The sequence below is a fragment of the Chelonia mydas genome, chromosome 3 (genome assembly GCF_015237465.2).
Source record: "Chelonia mydas isolate rCheMyd1 chromosome 3, rCheMyd1.pri.v2, whole genome shotgun sequence".
Taxonomy (NCBI): Eukaryota; Metazoa; Chordata; order Testudines; family Cheloniidae; genus Chelonia; species Chelonia mydas.
The window spans coordinates 179011903-179031265 of record NC_057851.1 but is presented as its reverse complement, the minus strand read 5'-3'; the positions used below and the strand labels follow the sequence as shown (position 1 = coordinate 179031265).

The following is a 19363-nucleotide window of genomic DNA, read 5'->3' as shown; positions in this document are numbered from 1 at the left end:
CATACTCACTTGGTGAAGTGGAAGAGATTCTCTATTTGCAGCCAGGATGAAGGGACTTCTGATCTCTTCTCAGAGAACCTCATTCTGGATCTTTTCTTGTGTACATTTGTGCTACAGCATGGCCAATGTAACTCCTCCAAACAGGGTACTAATGCATTCAACCAGATGTTATGCAACTTTTCCAGGCTTAATAGCCCAGGTACTTAGTCTCAACATTTGTACAGCTGCAACTTGATTTTCAATGCATACCTTTGCCTCACATTATGCCATCTCTTAGCAATCTAGAAATGCCAGATTTGGATGAGCAGTCCTTTAATCATTCAGGCAGACTCCAATCTCACCACCAGATATAGCTTGTGAGTTCATCTGAAGTGGAATGAACATGTGCGGTCATTCATAAGAAACTGTTACTAACCTGTACCGTAACTTTTGTTGTTCGAGTGCTTGCTTATGTCAATTCCATGCTATGTGTGCACGCACCTATATGCATAGTTGCTGGAGATTTTTCCCTTAGTGGTATCCATAGGGCCAGCTCTAACCCCCGCCCCCCCCGGAGTCCCACGCTCATGTGCCAGTATAAGGGACACCACTGGTTCGACACCCTCTCAGTTTCTTCTTACCGCCCATGATGGTTGCTGGATTGGTCTCTTGCGCTTGTAAGGCTTTCTTACCCTAGTGGTTCGGACTTTTTCGGTTGTGTATAGTTTTCTCTTGTTAGTGAATTAAAATAGTTAGCCCTGGTGTACACTAGGAGTTTAGGTCGAATTTAGTAGCGTTAGGTCGATTTAACCCTGTACCCATCCACATGACCAAGCCTGTTTTGTCGACTTTAAGGGCTCTTAAAATTGATTTCTGTACGCCTCCCCGGCGAAGGAAGTAGCGCTAAAATCGACCTTGCTGGGTCGAATTTGGGGTAGTTTGGACACAATTCTATGGTATTGACCTCCGGGAGCTATCCCAGAGTGCTCCATTGTGACCGCTCTGGACAGCATTCTCAACTCAGATGCACTGGCCAAGTAGACAGGAAAAGCCCCGGGAACTTTTGAATTTCATTTTCTGTTTGGCCAGCGTGGCAAGCTCATCAGCAGAGGTGACCGTGCAGAGCTCATCAGCGCAGGTGACCATGGCGTTCCAGAATCGCAAAAGAGCTCCAGCATAAACCGAATGGGAGGTACTGGATCTGATCTCTGTATGGGGAGAAGAATCCATGCAGGCAGAACTCCATTCCAAAAGACAAAATGCCAATATATTTGCCAAAATCTCCAAGGGCATGATGGACAGAGGCTACAAAAGGGACACACAGCAGTGCCACGTGAAAGTTAAGGAGCTTAGGCAAGCCTACCAAAAAACAAAGGATGCAAATGGTTGCTCTGGGTCAGAGCCCCATATATGCCGCTTCTATGATGAGCTGCATGCAATTCTAGGGGGAGCCCCTACCACTTTCCCACCACTGTCTGTGGACAACTGCAATGGGGGAGTCTCACGCAACAGGGATGAGGATTTTGTGGATGAGGAGGAGGAGGTTGAGGATAGCACACAGCAGGCAAGAGGAGAATCCCTTTTCCCCAGCAGCCAGGAACTGTTCATCACCCTGGAGCCAATACCCTCCCAAGGTGGGCTTCCGGACCATGAAGCTGGAGAAGGCACCTCTGGTGAGTGTACCTTTGTAAATATAATACATGGTTTAAAAGCAAGCATGTTTAATGATTAATTTGCCCTGAAGACTTGGGATGCATTCGCAGCCAGTATAGCTACTGGAAAAGTCTTTTAACATGTCTTGGGAAGGAGTGGAAATCCTCCAGGGACATCTCCATGAAGCTCTCCTGGGGTGCTCTCTGTGTTATCCTCAGGAGAGTGATATCATTCATGGTCACCTGGTTGAAATATGGGAAATTTATTTAAGGGGACATTCGGAGGTGCCCGTTCCTGCTGGGCTGTTTGCCTTTGGCTGAAAAGAAATCATCCCTGCTGTTAGCCACGCGGTGCGGGGAGGCCCGTTCATACTGAGCTGTTTGCGTTTGGCTGACAGGGATCTTCCCAGCGGGCTTTGCTTGGTATGGGAAAGGAGGGCATTGCTGTTTGAAACTGTTCCCACATGTTATGAAGGTTGAAGAAGACGAAACCCTTTGCCTTACCATGGCTGCCTGCAAGCCGAATTCTGTTGCCCAGCCGAGCATGTGTGATGTCTCACACCAAACCAGCAAACACTCAATATAAGAGGCAAAATGCGACCTTGTACCAAAAGCACATGTGCTATGTAATGTGAATCGCTTGATTCAGTGTGAAATAGTCTTTCCTTTGTTCTCTAAAATGTATCTTTTTACATATGACTCTCCCTTTTTTTTCCTTCCGCAGCTGCAAATGTTTCTATGCTCCCCCTATCATCTCCAGCCCAGAGGCTAGGGCAGAGTAGAAGGTGAAAAAAACGCACTCACGATGAAATGTTCTCAGAGCTCATGCAGTCCTCCCGCACTGAAAGAGCTCCGCAGAATGCATGGAGGCAAACAATGGCAGAGTCCAGGAAAGCATTAAATGAACGCGATGAGAGGACGGAGGAGCGCGATGAGAGGAGGCAGGATGCAATGCTGAGGCTAATGGGGGAGCAAACTGACATGCTCAGGCATCTGGTGGAGCTGCAGGAAAGGCAGCAGGAGCACAGACCGCCGCTGCAGCCCATGTATAAACGCCTGCCCTCCTCCCCAAGTTCCATATCCTTCTGACCCAGACGCCCAAGAACGTGGGTGGGGAGACTACAGGCACCCAGCCACTCCACCCCAGAGAATTGCCCAAGCAACAGAAGGCTGGCATTCAATAAGTTTTGAACTGTAGTGTGGCCTTGTCTTTCCTTCCTCCCCTCATCCACCACCCCACCCAGTTTTTCCCTCCTCACCCACCCCTCCCAGGCTACTTTGTGAGTTTTCCCCCTATTTGTGTGATGAATTAATAAAGAATGCATGATTTTGAAACAATAATGACTTTATTGCCTCTGAAAGCGGTGATATAGGTGATAAAGGGGGAGGTCGGTTGGCTTATAGGGAAGTAGAGTCAACCAAACAGAACTGTCACACTGTAGCCTCGCCAGTCATGAAACTGGTTTTCAAAGCTTCTCTGATGCGCAGGACACCCAGCTGTGGTCTTCTAATCGCCCTGGTGTCTGGCTGCTCATAATCGGCTGCCAGGCTATTTGCCTCAAACTCCCACCCTGCCATAAACATGTCCCCTTTACTCTCACAGATATTGTGGAGCACACAGCAAGGAGCAATAGCAATAGCAACCACACACTTAAGGACAGGACATTTGCTTGAAGGCCCTGTTAATGGAAGCAGCACTTAGACCGGCCTCGGAACTGTGCCACTTCAATTTCGTGCCAAGCATATTGGCCTCAGTGCGGAGTGCTCCCCCAGCACTGTGCCCTTCCTGGCACCAGTCTCCATCCCCTGTGCCAAGGAAGAGGCACAAAAAACAGCGTGCCAAAAGAGGGTGCTCCCCAGTGCCACAGAGGCATAGGCAGGGGACAGTTGATGAGCTGAGAACCGTGCTGGGCCACTCGTCCTCCCCAGAGCCACAGTTGGCAGCGACAACACCCTCTAGGGCTCTGAGCTCAGTCCGGGACCCACCACCGACTCCTGGGAGTGATTGGGCCATCCTCCACCTACAAGCCCCATCAACACCAGAGGCTTTCAAGTCGGCAAGGGACTTAATGTCTCTTCCAATGCTGCTTACACCCCAAGAACCTTAAGTGACTCCCTTGGAGTTGTCGAAGATGGCCCCCTCCAGAAGGAAACCTTCCATGGGCCCACCTCAGTGGTCTCCAACCAGACGCAAGTCTCCAGCTTTGCAACATTGATCTCCACCTTCGCGGCGCTGATCACCAGCTTCCCAGTCACTGACTTCACGGCACTGGTCACCAGTGCCGGAACGCATATCCCTGGTACCATGACAGCGGTCACCAGCTCCACAGCACCAGTCTCCAACCCAATGTCATTCCCCGGCTCCCCATCACAGCTGACAGGCAGACATGGCAATGGCTCCACCATGGTCTCCGAGAGAGGAATCCTTGTCGGAGTCTGGGGACGAATCCCTCCCTCCCCCGAGGAGGCACCGGCATCAGCATTACATGCTGGACTTCGGTGCGGGACCATCTGTTGGTGTTTGGCCACTGGAGCAGTGGCTGGTGCACTGGCAATATTGGAACACATAGGGGTTCCCTCCGATGTCGGGACCTTAATCCCAGCTGTCATCCTTGATCTCCGAGAGGCGAACCCCGACCCTGATTTGGACGCTGATCCGAGACCCCAGCAGTCCCAGAGGAGGCAGCCTTGGCAGTGGAGAAGGAACCAGCCCTTCCTACAGTGGTGGCCTCTTCCTTATCATCCCCAGATGAGACAGTCACGGGGCGTGCCAACGCACTGCCACTGGATGACTTCAGGGCTAACTAGGAGCTCCTCAAGCGGGTCACCGCAAACTTGAAGCTAGAGGTGGAGGAGCTCAAGGAACCCACGGACAGCCTGTTTGACATTTTGACTGCAGTGGCCCCCTACAAGGTGGTCCTACCAGTCAATGAAGGGGTACTGAAACTGTTTAGGGCACTGTGGCAGACCCAATCTTCCCTGCCCCCGACCTTGAAAAGGCAAGAGAAGAAATATTATGTCCCAGCCAAGGTGTTTGAATACATGTATTCTCACCCTCCACTGAGTCTCTGATGGTTTCGTCTGCAAATGAGCGGGATAGACAGGGACAAGCAAGTGTGACCCCTAAAAATAAGGATGCAGAGAGGCTTGATTTGTTTAGTAGAAAGGTGTATTAGACAGCCAGCCTAAAACTTTGTTTCTTCAACCAGCAGGCATTGCTGTGGAGATATGATTTTAATATTTGGGACTCGATGGCCAAGTTTAAAGACTCCCTGCCTCAGGAGTCAAGGCAGGAATTCTTGGCCATCCTGGAGGAAGGCAAGTCAGTGGCCAGAGCCTCACTTCAGGCTGCCTTAGATGTGGCTGATTCAGCAGCCAGGCTCAATGGCGTGGGTGGTGTCTATGTGTCACAGTTTGTGGCTGCAATCATCAGGTGTCTCACAAGGTGCAGCAGTGAGTCCAAGACCTCCCCTTGATCTCGGAGCAGACAGACACGAAGGGTATGTCTACACTACGAAGTTAGGTTGAATTTATAGAAGTCGAATTTTTAGAAAGCGATTTTATACAGTCGATTGTGTGTGTCCCCACTTAAGACCATTAAGTCGGCAGAGTGCATCCACAGTACGGAGGCTAGCGTCGACTTCCAGAGCGTTGCACTGTGGCTAGCTATCCCACAGTTCCCGCAGTCTCCGCCACCCCTTGGAATTCTGGGTTGAGATCCCAATGCTTGATGGGGCAAAAAACATTGTCATGGATGATTCTGGGTACATGTCATCAGGCCCCCATTCCCTCCCTCCCTCCGTGAAAGCAACGGCAGACAATCGTTTCGCACCATTTTTGATGGGTTACCCGTGCAGACGCCATACCACGCAAGCATGGAGCCCGCTCAGTAAAGTCTGTCAGGGGCGCCTGCGTATAAATGGGAGTGACTCAGATCATTCTCTTCTTTAAGTTTTGTCTAATGGAGATTCAGTCCTGCCTGGAATATTGGCAGAGGGATAGCTCAGTGGTTTGAGCATTGGCCTGCTAAACCCAGGGTTGTGAGTTCAATCCTTGAGGGGGCCATTCTGCCTCAGGCTGCTCTCCCAGCCAGCAGCACGGTCTGCTGCCAGCCTACCCCTCCCTCCCTCCGTGAAAGCAATGGTCGACAATCGTTTTGCACCTTTTTCCGTGCAGGCACCATATTGCTGTCAGCATCGTCATCCACCCGCCGCTTCTGCTGCCACTCTGCTCTCCTGCTTACGCCATACCACAGCAAGCATGGAGCCCGCTCAGATCACCGCGGCAGTTGTGACCTCTCTAAACACCACGCGCATTATCATGCAGTATATGCAGAACCAGAACCTGCAAAAGCAGACGAGTAGGCGACGGCAGCGCAGTGAGGAGAGTGATGAGGACATGGACGCAGACTTCTCTCAAAGTACGGGCCCCGGCAGTTTGGCTATCCTGGTGGCAATGGGGCAGGCTCATGCCATGGAACGCCGATTCTGGGCCCGGGAAATGAGCACAGACTGGTGGGACCGCATAGTGTTGCAGGTCTGGGACGATTCCCAATGGCTGCAAAACTTTCGTATGCGTAAGGGCACTTTCATGGAACTTTGTGACTTGCTTTCCCCTGCCCTGAAGCGCCAGAATACTAAGATGAGAGCAGCCCTCACAGTTCACAAGCGAGTGGCGATAGCCCTCTGGAAGCTTGCAACACCAGACAGCTGCTGGTCAGTTGGGAATCAATTTGGAGTGGGCAAATCTACTGTAGGTGCTACTGTGATCCAAGTAGCCAACACAATCACTGAGCTGCTGCTATCAAGGGTAGTGACTCTGGGAAATGTGCGGGTCATAGTGAATGGCTCTGCTGCAATGGGATTCCCTAACTGTGGTGGGGCGATAGATGGAACGCTTATCCCTATCTTGGGACCGGATCACCAAGGCAGCCAGTACGTAAACCGAAAGGGGTACTTTTCAATGGTGCTGCAAGCACTGGTGGATCACAAGGGACGTTTCACCAACATCAACGTGGGATGGCCGGGAAAGGTATATGATGCTCGCATCTTTAGGAACTCTGGTCTGTGGGAATGGCTGCAGCAAGGGACTTACTTTCCAGACCAGAAAATAACCGTTGGGGATGTTGAAATGCCTATAGTTATCCTTGGGGACCCAGCCTACCCCTTAATGCCATGGCTCATGAAGCCATACACAGGCACCCTGGACAGTAGTCAGGAGCTGTTCACCTATAGGCTGAGCAAGTGCAGAATGGTGGTAGAATGTGCATTTGGACATTTAAAAGTGCGCTGGCACAGTTTACTGACTCTGTTAGACCTCAGCAAAATCAATATTCCCATTGTTATTACTGCTTGCTGTGTGCTCCACAATATCTGTGAGCGTAAGGGGGAGACATTTATGGCGGGGTGGGAGGTTGAGGCAAATCGCCTGGCCGCTGATTACACGCAGCTAGACACCAGAGCGGTTAGAAGAGCACAGCTTCTCTGATGCGCAGCACGCCCTGCTTTGAAAACCAGTTTCATGACTCGCCAGGCTATGGTGTGAAATTTCTGTTTGTTTCTTGATGAAAGCCCGCCCCCTTGGTTCATTCTACTTCCCTGCAAGCCAACCGTCCTCCCCTCCCCCCGTTGATCACCACTTGCAGAGGCAATAAAGTCATTGTTGTTTCAAATTCATGCATTCTTTATTAATTTATCACACAAATGGGGGGATAACTGCCAAGGTAGCCCAGGAGGGGTGGTGGATGAGGGGAGGATGGAAGGACAAGGCCACACTACAGTTCAAAACTTATTGAATGCCAGCTTTCTGTTGCTTGGGCAGTCCTCTGGTGTGGAGTGATTGGGTGCCTGGAGGCCCCCCCACCGCGTTCTTGGGCGTCTGGGTGGTATGGAACTTGGGGAGGAGAGCGGTTGATTACACAGGGGCTGCAGCGGCTGTCTGTGCTCCTGCTGCCTTTTCTGCACTTCAACCATATGCTGGAGCATATCAGTTTGATCCTCCAGTAGCCTCACCATTGTCTCCTGCCTCCTCTCATCACGCTGATGCCACCTCTCCTCTCACTCGTTCCTCCTCTCCTCTCGCTCGTTTCTCCTGTCCTCGCGTTCATTTTGTGCTTTCCTGGTCTCTGACATTGTCTCCCTCAGCGCATTGTGCTGTACTCTTTCAGCATGGGAGGCCTGCATAAGCTCAGAGAACATTTCATCAGAAGTGCGTTTTTTTTCGGCTTCTAATCTTTGATAGCTTCTGGGACGGAGATGATAGGGGGAGTGTTGAAACATTTGCAGCTGCGGGAGGGAAAAAAGGGAGATTAGTCTTTAAAAAGAGACATTTTAGAGAACAATGGGTAGACTCTTTCACGGTGAACCAAGCTGTTAACATTACATACCTTTAGAAGGTCGCATTTTGCCTCTTATATCGATGGCCTGCAAGTATGGTGTGAGAGATCACACATGCAGGGCTGGCAGGCAGCAGAATTCGGCTTGCAGGCAGACATGGTAAGCCACAGTCTTTTGGCTTCTTTAACCTTCCTAACATGTGGGAATGGTTTCAAACAGCAGCACCCTCATTTCACATACCAAGCACCCGTTGGGTTGGCCCTTTAAAATGGGTTGGTATTTAAAAGGAGGGGCTGCGGTTTTTGTGTTAACGTGCAGCACAAACCCAACTAACCCCCTCCCCGCTAATTCCCTGGGATGATCGCTTCACCCCTTCCCAGACCGCTTGGCTAACAGCGGGGATGATTTCTGTTCAGCCACAGGCAAACAGCCCAGCAGGAGCGGCCACCTCTGAATGTCCCCTTAATAAAATTCCCCTATTTCAACCAGGTGACCATGAATGACGTCACTCTCCTGAGGATAACACAGAGAGATAAAGAACAGATGTTGCTTGAATGCCAACAAACACCGGGACCATACGCTGCCATGCTTTGTTGTGCAATGATTCCAGACTACGTGCTGCTGGCCTGCTGTGGTAAAGTGTCCTACCATGAAGGACGCAATAAGGCTGCCCTCCCCAGAAACCTTTTGCAAAGGCTTTGGGAGTACATCCAGGAGAGCTTCATTGAGATGTCCCTGGAGCATTTCCGCTCCATCCCCATACATGTTAACAGACTTTTCCAGTAGCTGTACTGGCTGCAAATGCATCCCAAGTCTTCAGGGCAAATTAATCATTAAACATGCTTGCTTTTAACCGTGTATTATATTTACAAAGGTACCCTCACCAGAGCTGTCTTCTCCGCCTTCAAGATCCGGGAGCCCGGGTTGGGAGGATCCAAGGTGATAAACAGTACCTGGCTGTCAGGGAGAACGTTTTCTCGGCTTGCCTGATGTTCGCTATCTTCAACCTTCCCCTCCTCATCATCTTCTTTGTCCCCCAAATCCTCATTCCTGTTGCGTGACTCCCCCCTTGCAGGAGTCCACGTACAGGGGTGGGGCAGTGGTAGGGGCACCACCTAGAATTGTGTGCAGCTCATCATAGAAGCAGCATGTCTGGGGCTCTGACCCTGAGTGGGCATTTTCCTCTTGGATTTTTTGGTACGCTTGCCTGAGCTTCTTAAGTTTCACTCGCCACTGCTGAGGGTCCCTATGATAGCCTCTGTCCTTCATGCCCTTGGAGATTTTTTCAAATATTTTGGCATTTCGTCTTTTGGAATGGAGTTCTGATAGCACGGATTCTTCTCTCCATACAGCGATCAGATCCAGTACCTCCCTTTCGGTCCATGCTGGAGCTCTTTTGCAATTCTGGGACTCCATGGTCACCTCTGCTGATGAGCTCACCACACTGGCCCAACAGGAAATAAAATTCAAAAGTTTGCGGGGCTTTTCCTGTCTACCTGGCCAGTGCATCTGAGTTGAGAGGGCTGTCCAGAGCGGTCACAATGGAGCACTCTGGGATAGCTCCCGGAGGCCAATACCGTCAGATTGCATCCACACTACCCCAAATTCGACCCAGCAAGGTTGATTTCAGCGCTAATCCACTCATCGGGAAGGAGCACAGAAACCAGTTTTAAGAGCCCTTAAAGTCAGAAAAAATGGCTTTGTAGTGTGGACGGGTGCAGGGCTAAAGCGATCTAACGCTGCTAAATCCGACCTAAACTCGTAGTGTAGACCAGGGCTAAGTTGCATGGCCTGAAGGACTTTAGGGCTGCTCTGCACTTTTTGGGCCTGTACACGGCTCTGGCCTCCAGAAGACAGTCCGGCCGCAGCCGCCTCTCCAGTTCTCGGGTCATCCCAGGCACAAGCCCTATAAGAGAAAAAGGGAGAGGATATAAGTGCTGATAGCCCACTCAGTCGTCTTTGGTTCCCCAGTTGGGCTCAGGAAGATACCCCGGTTGCTTGAGGCAGGCCTTTTGAGAGTGTGCCCGAGGACAGCGTACCAGACTTGACCCAGGATCCATGCCCTCTTTCGGTATTGGATCACTTGTTTCCTTTCCGTACTGCATGGTCCCGAATAACCTCGGACTGTGGCAGTTTTCATCCATCCCCCCGTTGCACCTCCCAACCCCGTCCCTCTTCAGGGACCCTTCTCACGAGCAGCTCCTCGTCCAGGAGGTGGAATCCCTCCTGCGTGTGGGGGACCATAGAGGAAGTTTCTTGAGATCTGAGGAGGAAGGGGTTTTTACTCCTGATATTTCCTAATCCCAAAGGCCGAAGGGGGCATCAGGCCCATCCTAGACCTGCGTCAACTCAACAAATATCTTAAAACGTTGAAGGTCTGCATGGTCTCTCTGGCCTCCATCATCCCTGCCCTGGATCCGGGAGACTGGTATGCCACCCTTGATTTAAAAGACGCTTATTTCCACATCTCAATCTTCCGTGGGCACAGGAGATTCCTCCGGTTCATGGTGGTACTGTGCCACTACCAATTCACCGCATTCCCCTTCGGTCTCTTGTCAGCCCCAATGGTTTTCACAAAGTGCATGGCTGCGGTGGCAGCTTACCTGAGATGTCGAGGCATGTAGATCTATCCATATTTTGACAACTGGCTAGTCAAAGGCAGTTTACAAGCTCAGGTCCATTACAGCTTCAGCATAGTACGGCCCACGTTTCAAGAGCTGGGTCTGCTTATGAACGAGCAGAAATCAACTCTGATCCCAGTTCAGAAAATAGAGTTTATAGGAGCAGTGCTCAACTCTACTCAGGCCAGGGCCTACCTGCCGGAGACCCAGTTCCAAGTGATGTCAGAACTCATCGCCCACATCAAGGCCTATCTGCTCACGACCTCCTGGGCATGACTCAGGCTGCTGGGCCACAAGGCAGTATGTACTTAGGTGGTGCAGTATGCATGGCTGCATCTCAGACCTCTGTAGATGTGGCTGGCATCAGTTTACTCCCCCAGCAGACACCATTTGGACTTGCTTCTCACAATTCCATTGAGCGTTCTGGCATCATTGACTTGCTGGTCAGAACCGTGGATGGTGATGAACCGAGTCCCCTTCACTGCCCCATACCTGTCAGTGACATTGGTCTCAGATGCTGAAGACCTGGAGTGGGGAGCCCACCTCAACAGCCTCTGTACTCAGGGCCTCTGGTCCCAGGAGGATATTTCTCTTCACATAAATGTCAGGGAACTCAGGATGATACTCTTGGCCTGCTAGGCATTCCTTCCCTATCTGTCAGGGAGAGCTGTACAGATCTTGACAAACAATATGGCCACGATGTTCTACATCAACAAGCAAGGATGAGCTCGCTCCTCAGCCCTGTGTCAGGAGGCTCTTCGATTGTGAGACTTTTGTGTGGAACACGCCGTTCACCTCAAGGCGTCACATCTCCCTGGGGGCCGGAATCATAGAATCATAGAATATCAGGGTTGGAAGGGAGGTCATCTAGTCCAACCCCCTGCTCAAAGCAGGACCAATCCCCAATTAAATCATCCCAGCCAGGGCTTTGTCAAGCCTGACCTTAAAAACTTCTAAGGAAGGAGATTCTATCACCTCCCTAGGTAACGCATTCCAGTGTTTCACCACCCTCCTAGTGAAAAAGTTTTTCCTAATATCCAACCTAAACCTCCCCCACTGCAACTTGATTACTCCTTGTCCTGTCCTCTTCTACCACTGAGAATAGTCTAGAACCATCCTCTCTGGAACCACCTCTCAGGTAGTTGAAAGCAGCTATCAAATCCCCCCTCATTCTTCTTTTCTGCAAACTAAACAATCCCAGTTCCCTCAGCCTCTCCTCATAAGTCATGTGTTCCAGACCCCTAATCATTTTTGTTGCCCTTCGCTGGACTCTCTCCAATTTATCCACATCCTTCTTGTAGGGTGGGGCCCAAAACTGGACACAGTACTCCAGATGAGGCCTCGCCAATGTCGAATAGAGGGGAACGATCACGTCCCTCGATCTGCTCACTATGCCCCTACTTATACATCCCAAAATGCCATTGGCCTTCTTGGCAACAAGGGCACACTGTTGACTCATATCCAGCTTCTCGTCCACTGTCACCCCTAGGTCCTTTTCCGCAGAACTGCTGCCTAGCCATTCGGTCCCTAGTCTGTAGCGGTGCGTTGGGTTCTTCCGTCCTAAGTGCAGGACCCTGCACTTATCCTTATTGAACCTCATCAGATTTCTTTTGGCCCAATCCTCCAATTTGTCTAGGTCCCTCTGTATCCTATCCCTGCCCTCCAGCGTATCTACCACTCCTCCCAGTTTAGTATCATCTGCAAATTTGCTGAGAGTGCAATCCACACCATCCTCCAGATCATTTATGAAGATATTGAACAAAACCGGCCCCAGGACCGACCCCTGGGGCACTCCACTTGACTTGACTCCACTTGAATGCACTGGTGGATCTCCTCAGCAGGTCCTTCTTCTCTCACCTGAGTGGTCCCTGCACCCGTTGGTTGTCAACTCCATCTTCCAGAGGTGGGGGACTCCCCTGGTGGACCTTTTCGCTTCCAGACAGAACAGGAGATTCCTGCATTTTTTCTCAATGCACGGTCTCGGCCAGGGCTCCGTGTCTGATGCCTCCCTGCTCTTGTGGGCAGTGGGACTGCTGTACACCTTCCCACCCAACACCCTTAGTCCACAGGGTCCTTAAAGATCACAGAAGGGACAAGGCGAGGGTTATCTTGATTGGTTCGGCATGCTTCTGGACCTTTTGGTAGCAGCCACACTAGAGCTCCCGCTACGCCCAGACTTGATCTCGCAGAACCAAGGTCAGTTGCTTCACCCAAACCTTTCATCCCTGCATCTGATGGTTTGGCTGCTGCATGGTTGAACCCTTGGGAGTGGGCTTGCTCGGAGCAGGTCCAGCAAGTCTTAGTGGGTAGAGGGAAACCCTCTACCAGAGTGACCTATTTGTTAAGTGGAAGCACTTCACTTGTTGGGCCTCTGATCAGGGTCTTTCCCCCTCTCAGTCGTCTAGTCCATCTTGGACTATTCACTCCACCTGAAGTACCAGGGTCTGACCCTATCGTCAGTCAAGGTCCACCTTGCGGCCATCTCGGCGTTCCACCCTCTGGTCCAAGGTAAATCAGTCTTCATGCACAAGATAACAGTCAGGTTCCTTAATGCCTTGGAAAAACTGTACCCTCAGTTTTGCGACCCAATTCCCCCATGAATCTGGTGCTGTCTGAATCTTGAATCTGGTACTGTCTAGGCTCACAGAACCCCCACTTTGAGCTGTTGGCATCTTGTTTGCTGCTGCTCTTCTCGTGGAAGATGGCCTTCCTAGTGACAATTAGATTGGCCAGAAGGGTCTCCGAAATTAGAGCCCAAACTTCAGAACCCTCTTATGTGGTGTTCTTCAAAGACAAGGTCCTACTGTGCCCCCAGCCGTCCTTCCTGCCAATGGTGGTGTCACAGTTCCATAACAACTAGGACATATTTCTGCCTGTCTTGCTTCTGTAGTCTCACAGATCGGATGAGGAACATTGGCTGCATACCTTAGACGTTAGGCGGGTGATAGCCTTCTATGTCGAATGGACTAAACCCTTCCGCAAGACAACATAGCTCTTTGGAGGCTGAACTAAAGAGACTCCCAGAAATTATGGATTAAATAAAGAAAAGTTTGAGTAATATCAAGAGGTAGTTATCGTTGCCCAGCTACTGTCAGTAATTTAAATATTGGCAAATAAGACAATGATTCAGTGGTATAGTACTATATTATTTTAATTACATTTTTTGTTTTTTCAAGGGAGGAAAAAACTGAGCAGTTGCTGGATTGTAAACAAGAACTTGAACAGTTGGAGGCTGAACTAAAGAGACTGCAGCAGGAGGTGTGTATCTTGGACATCTATTATACAAAGTCAACATAACTTTTAAGAAATTGACCATCTCCATAACAGTATTATTTTCATTTTTCAGCTTATGCAGTATTTTTGTTTTGTTGCATTAATATCACATCTATAAATATGAACTTTTATAGCTTATTAATTGATTGATTTTATCCAGTTTGTCTTAATTGCAAAAATTATCACTTATTATATATTAATGGGTCTTCTATGAGTGGCCTGTGCAAAAGTCTCACATCTATGTTGTACCACCAGAATACCCCACAAATGTGAATGTACAGAGGCGTATCTTGACAAGCTCCAGTAGCCTTCATTTTTAATTCTCTATTTTGTGTATGTCTGTTGATAGACAAAGGATGAAAAGGCACTTTTCAATTGTTCTTCAGTACACCTATATATAAAACCATATTTCAGGTCATTCATAGATACTATCGTAAGTGGAAGAACTTTGGTCCTCCTATTGTGATTCATAGAGAGATGGACAAATGTACAAAAAGAGATTCGTCTTTGAGTAAATGCAGACATTTATTCCCAGTAGGTGTGTGCATGCCTCATGCACTGGAGCCAGAGACTTGTGCCTAGTACCCACAGAGGGGCAGTGCTCGTGCCTCATGGCTGTCGCCCCTCCCCTGGCTGTATAAGGCTGTGCCGCCCCGACCCACTCAATTCCTTCTTACCACCCATCAGCTGGAGTTGGAGCTCTGTGTGGTTATTGCTCCACAACCTCGTGAACTTGTATTTTCTAGCCTAGTTGTTGCGTATATAGTTGATCATTAGTCGTTCATTAGTTTAGAGTTAGTATAGTGTCATTTTTAATGGTACTGCCCCCCCGCCCGGTGATGCCCTTAGCAGGGTTCACGCACTGCCATTCGTGTGGGGCGATGCCCAACAGTGACTCCTGTATGCAGTGCCTGCTTTGACTTGGTGAAGCCCACCTGAAGGAATGCTGCTCGATCTGTCGTTTGTTCAAGAAGAGGACTCAGGTGGCGCGGGACCTTTGCCTGAAGCAGCACCTACTCGAGAAGGCCATGATGCCTGATCTGGTACAGAGGCCTTCCTCAGGTCCTGAGTCCTTCCTCAAGCCTCATATCACTCTTGGGCTTGGAGGGAGATTGGCTGCCCCTAGTTCTGGGGCTGGGTCACCTCCAGAGAGGCACAGAAATAATTCTCTGTCATCAGTGCCAAGAAGGAGGTTACATAAAACCAACTGGGGATGTTCCCGGTCCTGGAGTGACTCTTCTGCCTCCTGTAAGAGTGCAGGCCAGCTCGGTACCAACTCCAGCATGCAGGATGGTGTGGGGGCTTCTGACCCTCCCTTGATACAGGGTAGGGAAGGCAGATCTACATCTTGTTGTCCCTTCAGCTGAGGGTTACAAATCAGCAAGCCCTGCTGACCAAATATGACTTTCTTAATTAGTCAGTTATGGCTATGTTTGAAGAACATTTGCCTGAGATCTCCCGGGATGAATTTCAGGAGTTCGTTGCTGAGGGCTCCTTAGTGGCAAAGATGGCCTTATAATCTGACCACAATATGGCAGACGCTTGGCCAGGGCGATGACTTAAGCTATTACTATGAGGAGGGTTTCTTGGCTCCAGAACTCAGGGATTGCGCTGGATGTCCAGCAAACAATTGAGGACTTGCCGTTTGATGGCTGAACCCTATTCTTGGACAAAACAGATTAAACCCTCCATTCTTTTAAAGATTTGAAGGCTACCCTGCTGTTACTGGGGGTGTACTCCCCATTGGCGCAGAGACACTGTAGCGAGACAGAGTGGCCTCCCTGTGACGCTGACAGGGACGAACCACTCCCCACCCCGTGGTGGGCCGAGCCAGGCTAGGCCTGCCCCTTGTGCTGGAAGCGGAGGGGCAGAACAGGAAGTATAAGAGGTGGGGCCTGCAGCTCAGTTGAGGGAGAGCCAGAGAAGGAGTCAGACACTGCTGCCTTGCTGCTGGCCACTGAATCAGGAACTGACCTGCTTCTGGAGGAGTACTTGGAGGAGCTGCCGCCCGGTGAATACCCGGAGGAGCTGCCACCTGGCGAATACCCCAAGGAGCTGCTGGAACTGCTGACTGTCAAGTACCCTGAGGGCACAAGTAGGGGGTAAGTAGTAGCCCAGGGAAACCAGATATTAGTCTGGTTGTGTTTGCTGAATCTACAGTAAGCATGTTTCAGTAGAACCTTTGCTGACCCAGTGGTGGGATTTCCCACCGCTGTGGGACCTGATGGAGTAGCACTGGCCTGGGTCCCCCTACCCACTGCTGCTAACACCACCCTGAGGGCAGAACAGGAAGTATAAGAGTCATCCTGCCTACTCACCTTAGGCAGGATGGCCTGCATTTGTTTGCTGTCTGCCCAGCCAGGGAACTGAGTCATAGACTGCTTTTGCTCTGCCCCACCCAGAGGGCCTGAGCCTGACTGTTTGCTGTCTACCCAGCCAAGGAGTTGGGTCATAGACTGCCATTGCTCTGCCCCGCCCAGAGTGCTTGAGCCTGACTGCTTGATATTGCTCGGCCCCATCTAGAGGGCTGAGCCTTACTGTGCCTGCTGCCTGCCCCAGCTGGAGGGCTGGCTACAGACTGTTATTGGTGCTAATCTCCTGTTGATCAGCTCTCAGCAGCTTGGTAGCCTTCCTCTGATGCTGACAGGGAGGAACCACTGCAAGCCACTACAGATGCCATTATGGGGCACAACAGCACCAGCCGTATAAGCCACAGCCCCACTTTGTCCAACCCGTTCCCCCAAGACAGCGAGACTATTCCATTAAGCAGGATAGGTTTCATAAGAGGAATCACTGGAGCTTGGGACCTGGGCGCTCAATGCACCCTCCTTTGATATCTGCTGAGCACCTGTTTTGAGTCATTGGTCCAGAGTACTCTGCCAGTTGTTCTTCCTCCTCCCTGTTCCTTTGGGGACAGGCTGGCTTGTTTTTTCAATGCCTGGATCTCAATAACATTGGACAGCAGGGTCCTAGACACTGTCAGATCAGGCTATGCCAGTGGTGGGCAACCTGCGGCCCGCGGGCCACATATGGCCCATCAGGGTAATCTGATTGCAGGCCGTGAGACCTTTTGCTGACATTGACCATCCACAGGCACAGCAGTTTGCCGTTCCCAACCAATGGGAGCTGTGGGAAGCAGCGGCCAGCACATCTCTGCATGGCTCAGCTTTCTGATAGCATTGGGAGTGGTAGAGTTGGGTCTGCCAGAACATCACAGATATGTGTTCTATTCCTGGTATTTCCTGATTTTGAAATCCAAGGACAGGATGAGGCCCATCGTCAACCTCTGCAGACTCATCACGGGGAAGCATCACTTGGAAGTAACAGAGGAGGAGAAGAACCTCGAAGTATTGATTGATCACAGGATGACTCTGAGCCGCCAATGTGATATGGCTGTGAAAAAAGCTAATGTGGTCTTGGGATGCATCAGACGAGGTATTTCCAGTAGAGATAAGGAGGTGTTAGTACCGTTATACAAGGCACTGGTGAGACCTCATCTGGAATATTGTGTGCAGTTCTGGTCTCCCACATGTTTAAGAAGGATTAATTCAAACTGGAACAGGTACAGAGAAGGGCTACTAGGATGATCAGAGGAATGAAAAACCTGTCTTATGAAAGGAGACTCAAAGAGCTTGGCATGTTTAGCCTAACCAAAAGAAGGCTTAGGGGAGATATGATTGCTCTCTATAAATATATCAGAGGGATAAATACCAGAAAGGGAGAGGAATTATTTAAGCTCAGTACCAATGTGGACACAAGAACAAATGGATATAAACTGGCCATCAGGAAGTTTAGACTTGAAATTAGACAAAGGTTTCTAACTATCAGAGGAGTGAAGTTCTGGAACAGCCTTCCAAAGGGAGCAGTGTGGCAAAAGACATGTCTGGCTTCAAGACTAAGCTTGATACGTTGATGGAGGGGATGGTATGATGGGATAGCCTAATTTTGGCAATTAATTGATCTTTGACTATTAGCGGTAAATATGCCCAATGGCCTATGATGGGATGTTAGATGGGGTGGGATCTGAGTTACTACAGAGAATTCTTTCCTGGGTGTCTGGCTGGTGAGTCTTGCCCACATGCTCAGGGTTTAGCTGATCACCATACTTGGGGTCGGAAAGGAATTTTCCTTCAGGGCAGATTGGCAGAGGCCCTGGGGGTTTTTCACCTTCGTCTGCAGCATGGGGCACAAGTCACTTGCTGGAGGATTCTCTGCACCTTGAAGTCTTTAAACCACAATCTGAGGACTTCAATAGTTCAGACACAGGTTAGGGTTTTATTACAGGAGTGGGTGGGTGAGCTTCTGTGGCCTGCATTATGGAGGAGGTCAGACTAGATAATCATAATGGTCCCTTCTGACCTTAAAGTGTATGATTCTATGACTCAACAAGTTAATCAAATATATGAGGTTCCGCACAGTTACTCTGTCAGCTATCCGCCAGGTGCTGTCTCAGAACGACTGGTTTGCTGCTCTGGACCTTCAAGACACCTACTTCAGTGTGGCCATTCTGCTGAATCACAGGAAGTATCTTCACTTCATGGTAGGAGCCTGCCATTTTCATTACATGGTTCTTCCATTCAGTCTCTCTTCTGCCCCCTGGGTCTTCATCACCAAAAGCATGGCGGTGGTCATGGCATATCTCAGGAGGAAGAGAATCCATGTCTTTCTCTATCTCAGCAACTGGTTGTTGAAGGGCGGTTCCAGAGAAGAAGTTTGCGCCTATGTCAGTACCACCGTGCACTTGCTTGACCATCTGGGGCTCATTCTAAACAGCATCAAGATGACTTTGGTCCTCACTCAGGAAATAGAGTGAATTGGGGCCCTTTTAGTTTCACGAAGTCAAGAACATTTCTGCCAGCCGATTACTTCCAGGTGATTTGACAGCTGGATCTCAGCCTACAATCGCAAACATTTATGATGGTTCGTGTGTGCCTGAGCCCGTTGGGCCACATGTCCGCATGTACCCAGGTGGTTTATCTTGCCAGGTTATGCTTTTGTCCTCTTCACAGATGTGGCTCAGGACGGTTTATTGCCCTACCCTGTACTTTCTTGACAGATTGGTTCAGCTTCCTCGGCCATGCAGTGTGTACCAAGGGGTCCCCTTCGCTTGGCCCTTTCCCACCAAGTCAGTGGTTATTGATGCATCCCTTCTGGGGTTGGGGGAGTGCATCTAGACTCGTTATGGGTGCAGGGCCTGTGGTCAGAGCAGGACCCCTTGCTTCATATCAGTGTGTTGGAGCCAGAATGCATGTTGTGCCTTTTGGGACTGGATCAGACATTCAGTGGTTCACATACTCAAGGACAATACTACCGTGATGTACTACGTGAATAAACAAGGGGGAGTTTGCTCCAGAGCACTCTGCCTGGAGACAGTCAACCTGTGGCAGTTCTGTATTGATGAGGACATTACCCCAATGGAAAACAATAGTTTTCCATTTGCTGGGGATCCAGAGTTGTCTTGCAGATCATCTCAGCAGGGTCTTCTCCCCAAGCCATGATTGGT

The 19363-nt window shown here is 50.0% G+C and overlaps 1 protein-coding gene across 9 annotated transcripts in view; it reads left to right on the top strand.

The window, feature by feature from the left end:
* Window positions 1-19363, top strand: part of CCDC88A (coiled-coil domain containing 88A) — a 357211-nt gene that overhangs the window by 195640 nt on the left and 142208 nt on the right. For all 9 annotated transcript variants that reach the window (XM_007070064.4, XM_043543868.1, XM_007070062.4 and 6 more), the window contains exon 9: window positions 13764-13845. In XM_007070064.4, the coding sequence (XP_007070126.2) occupies window positions 13764-13845 (82 nt within the window). The remainder of the gene's footprint in view (window positions 1-13763; window positions 13846-19363) is intronic.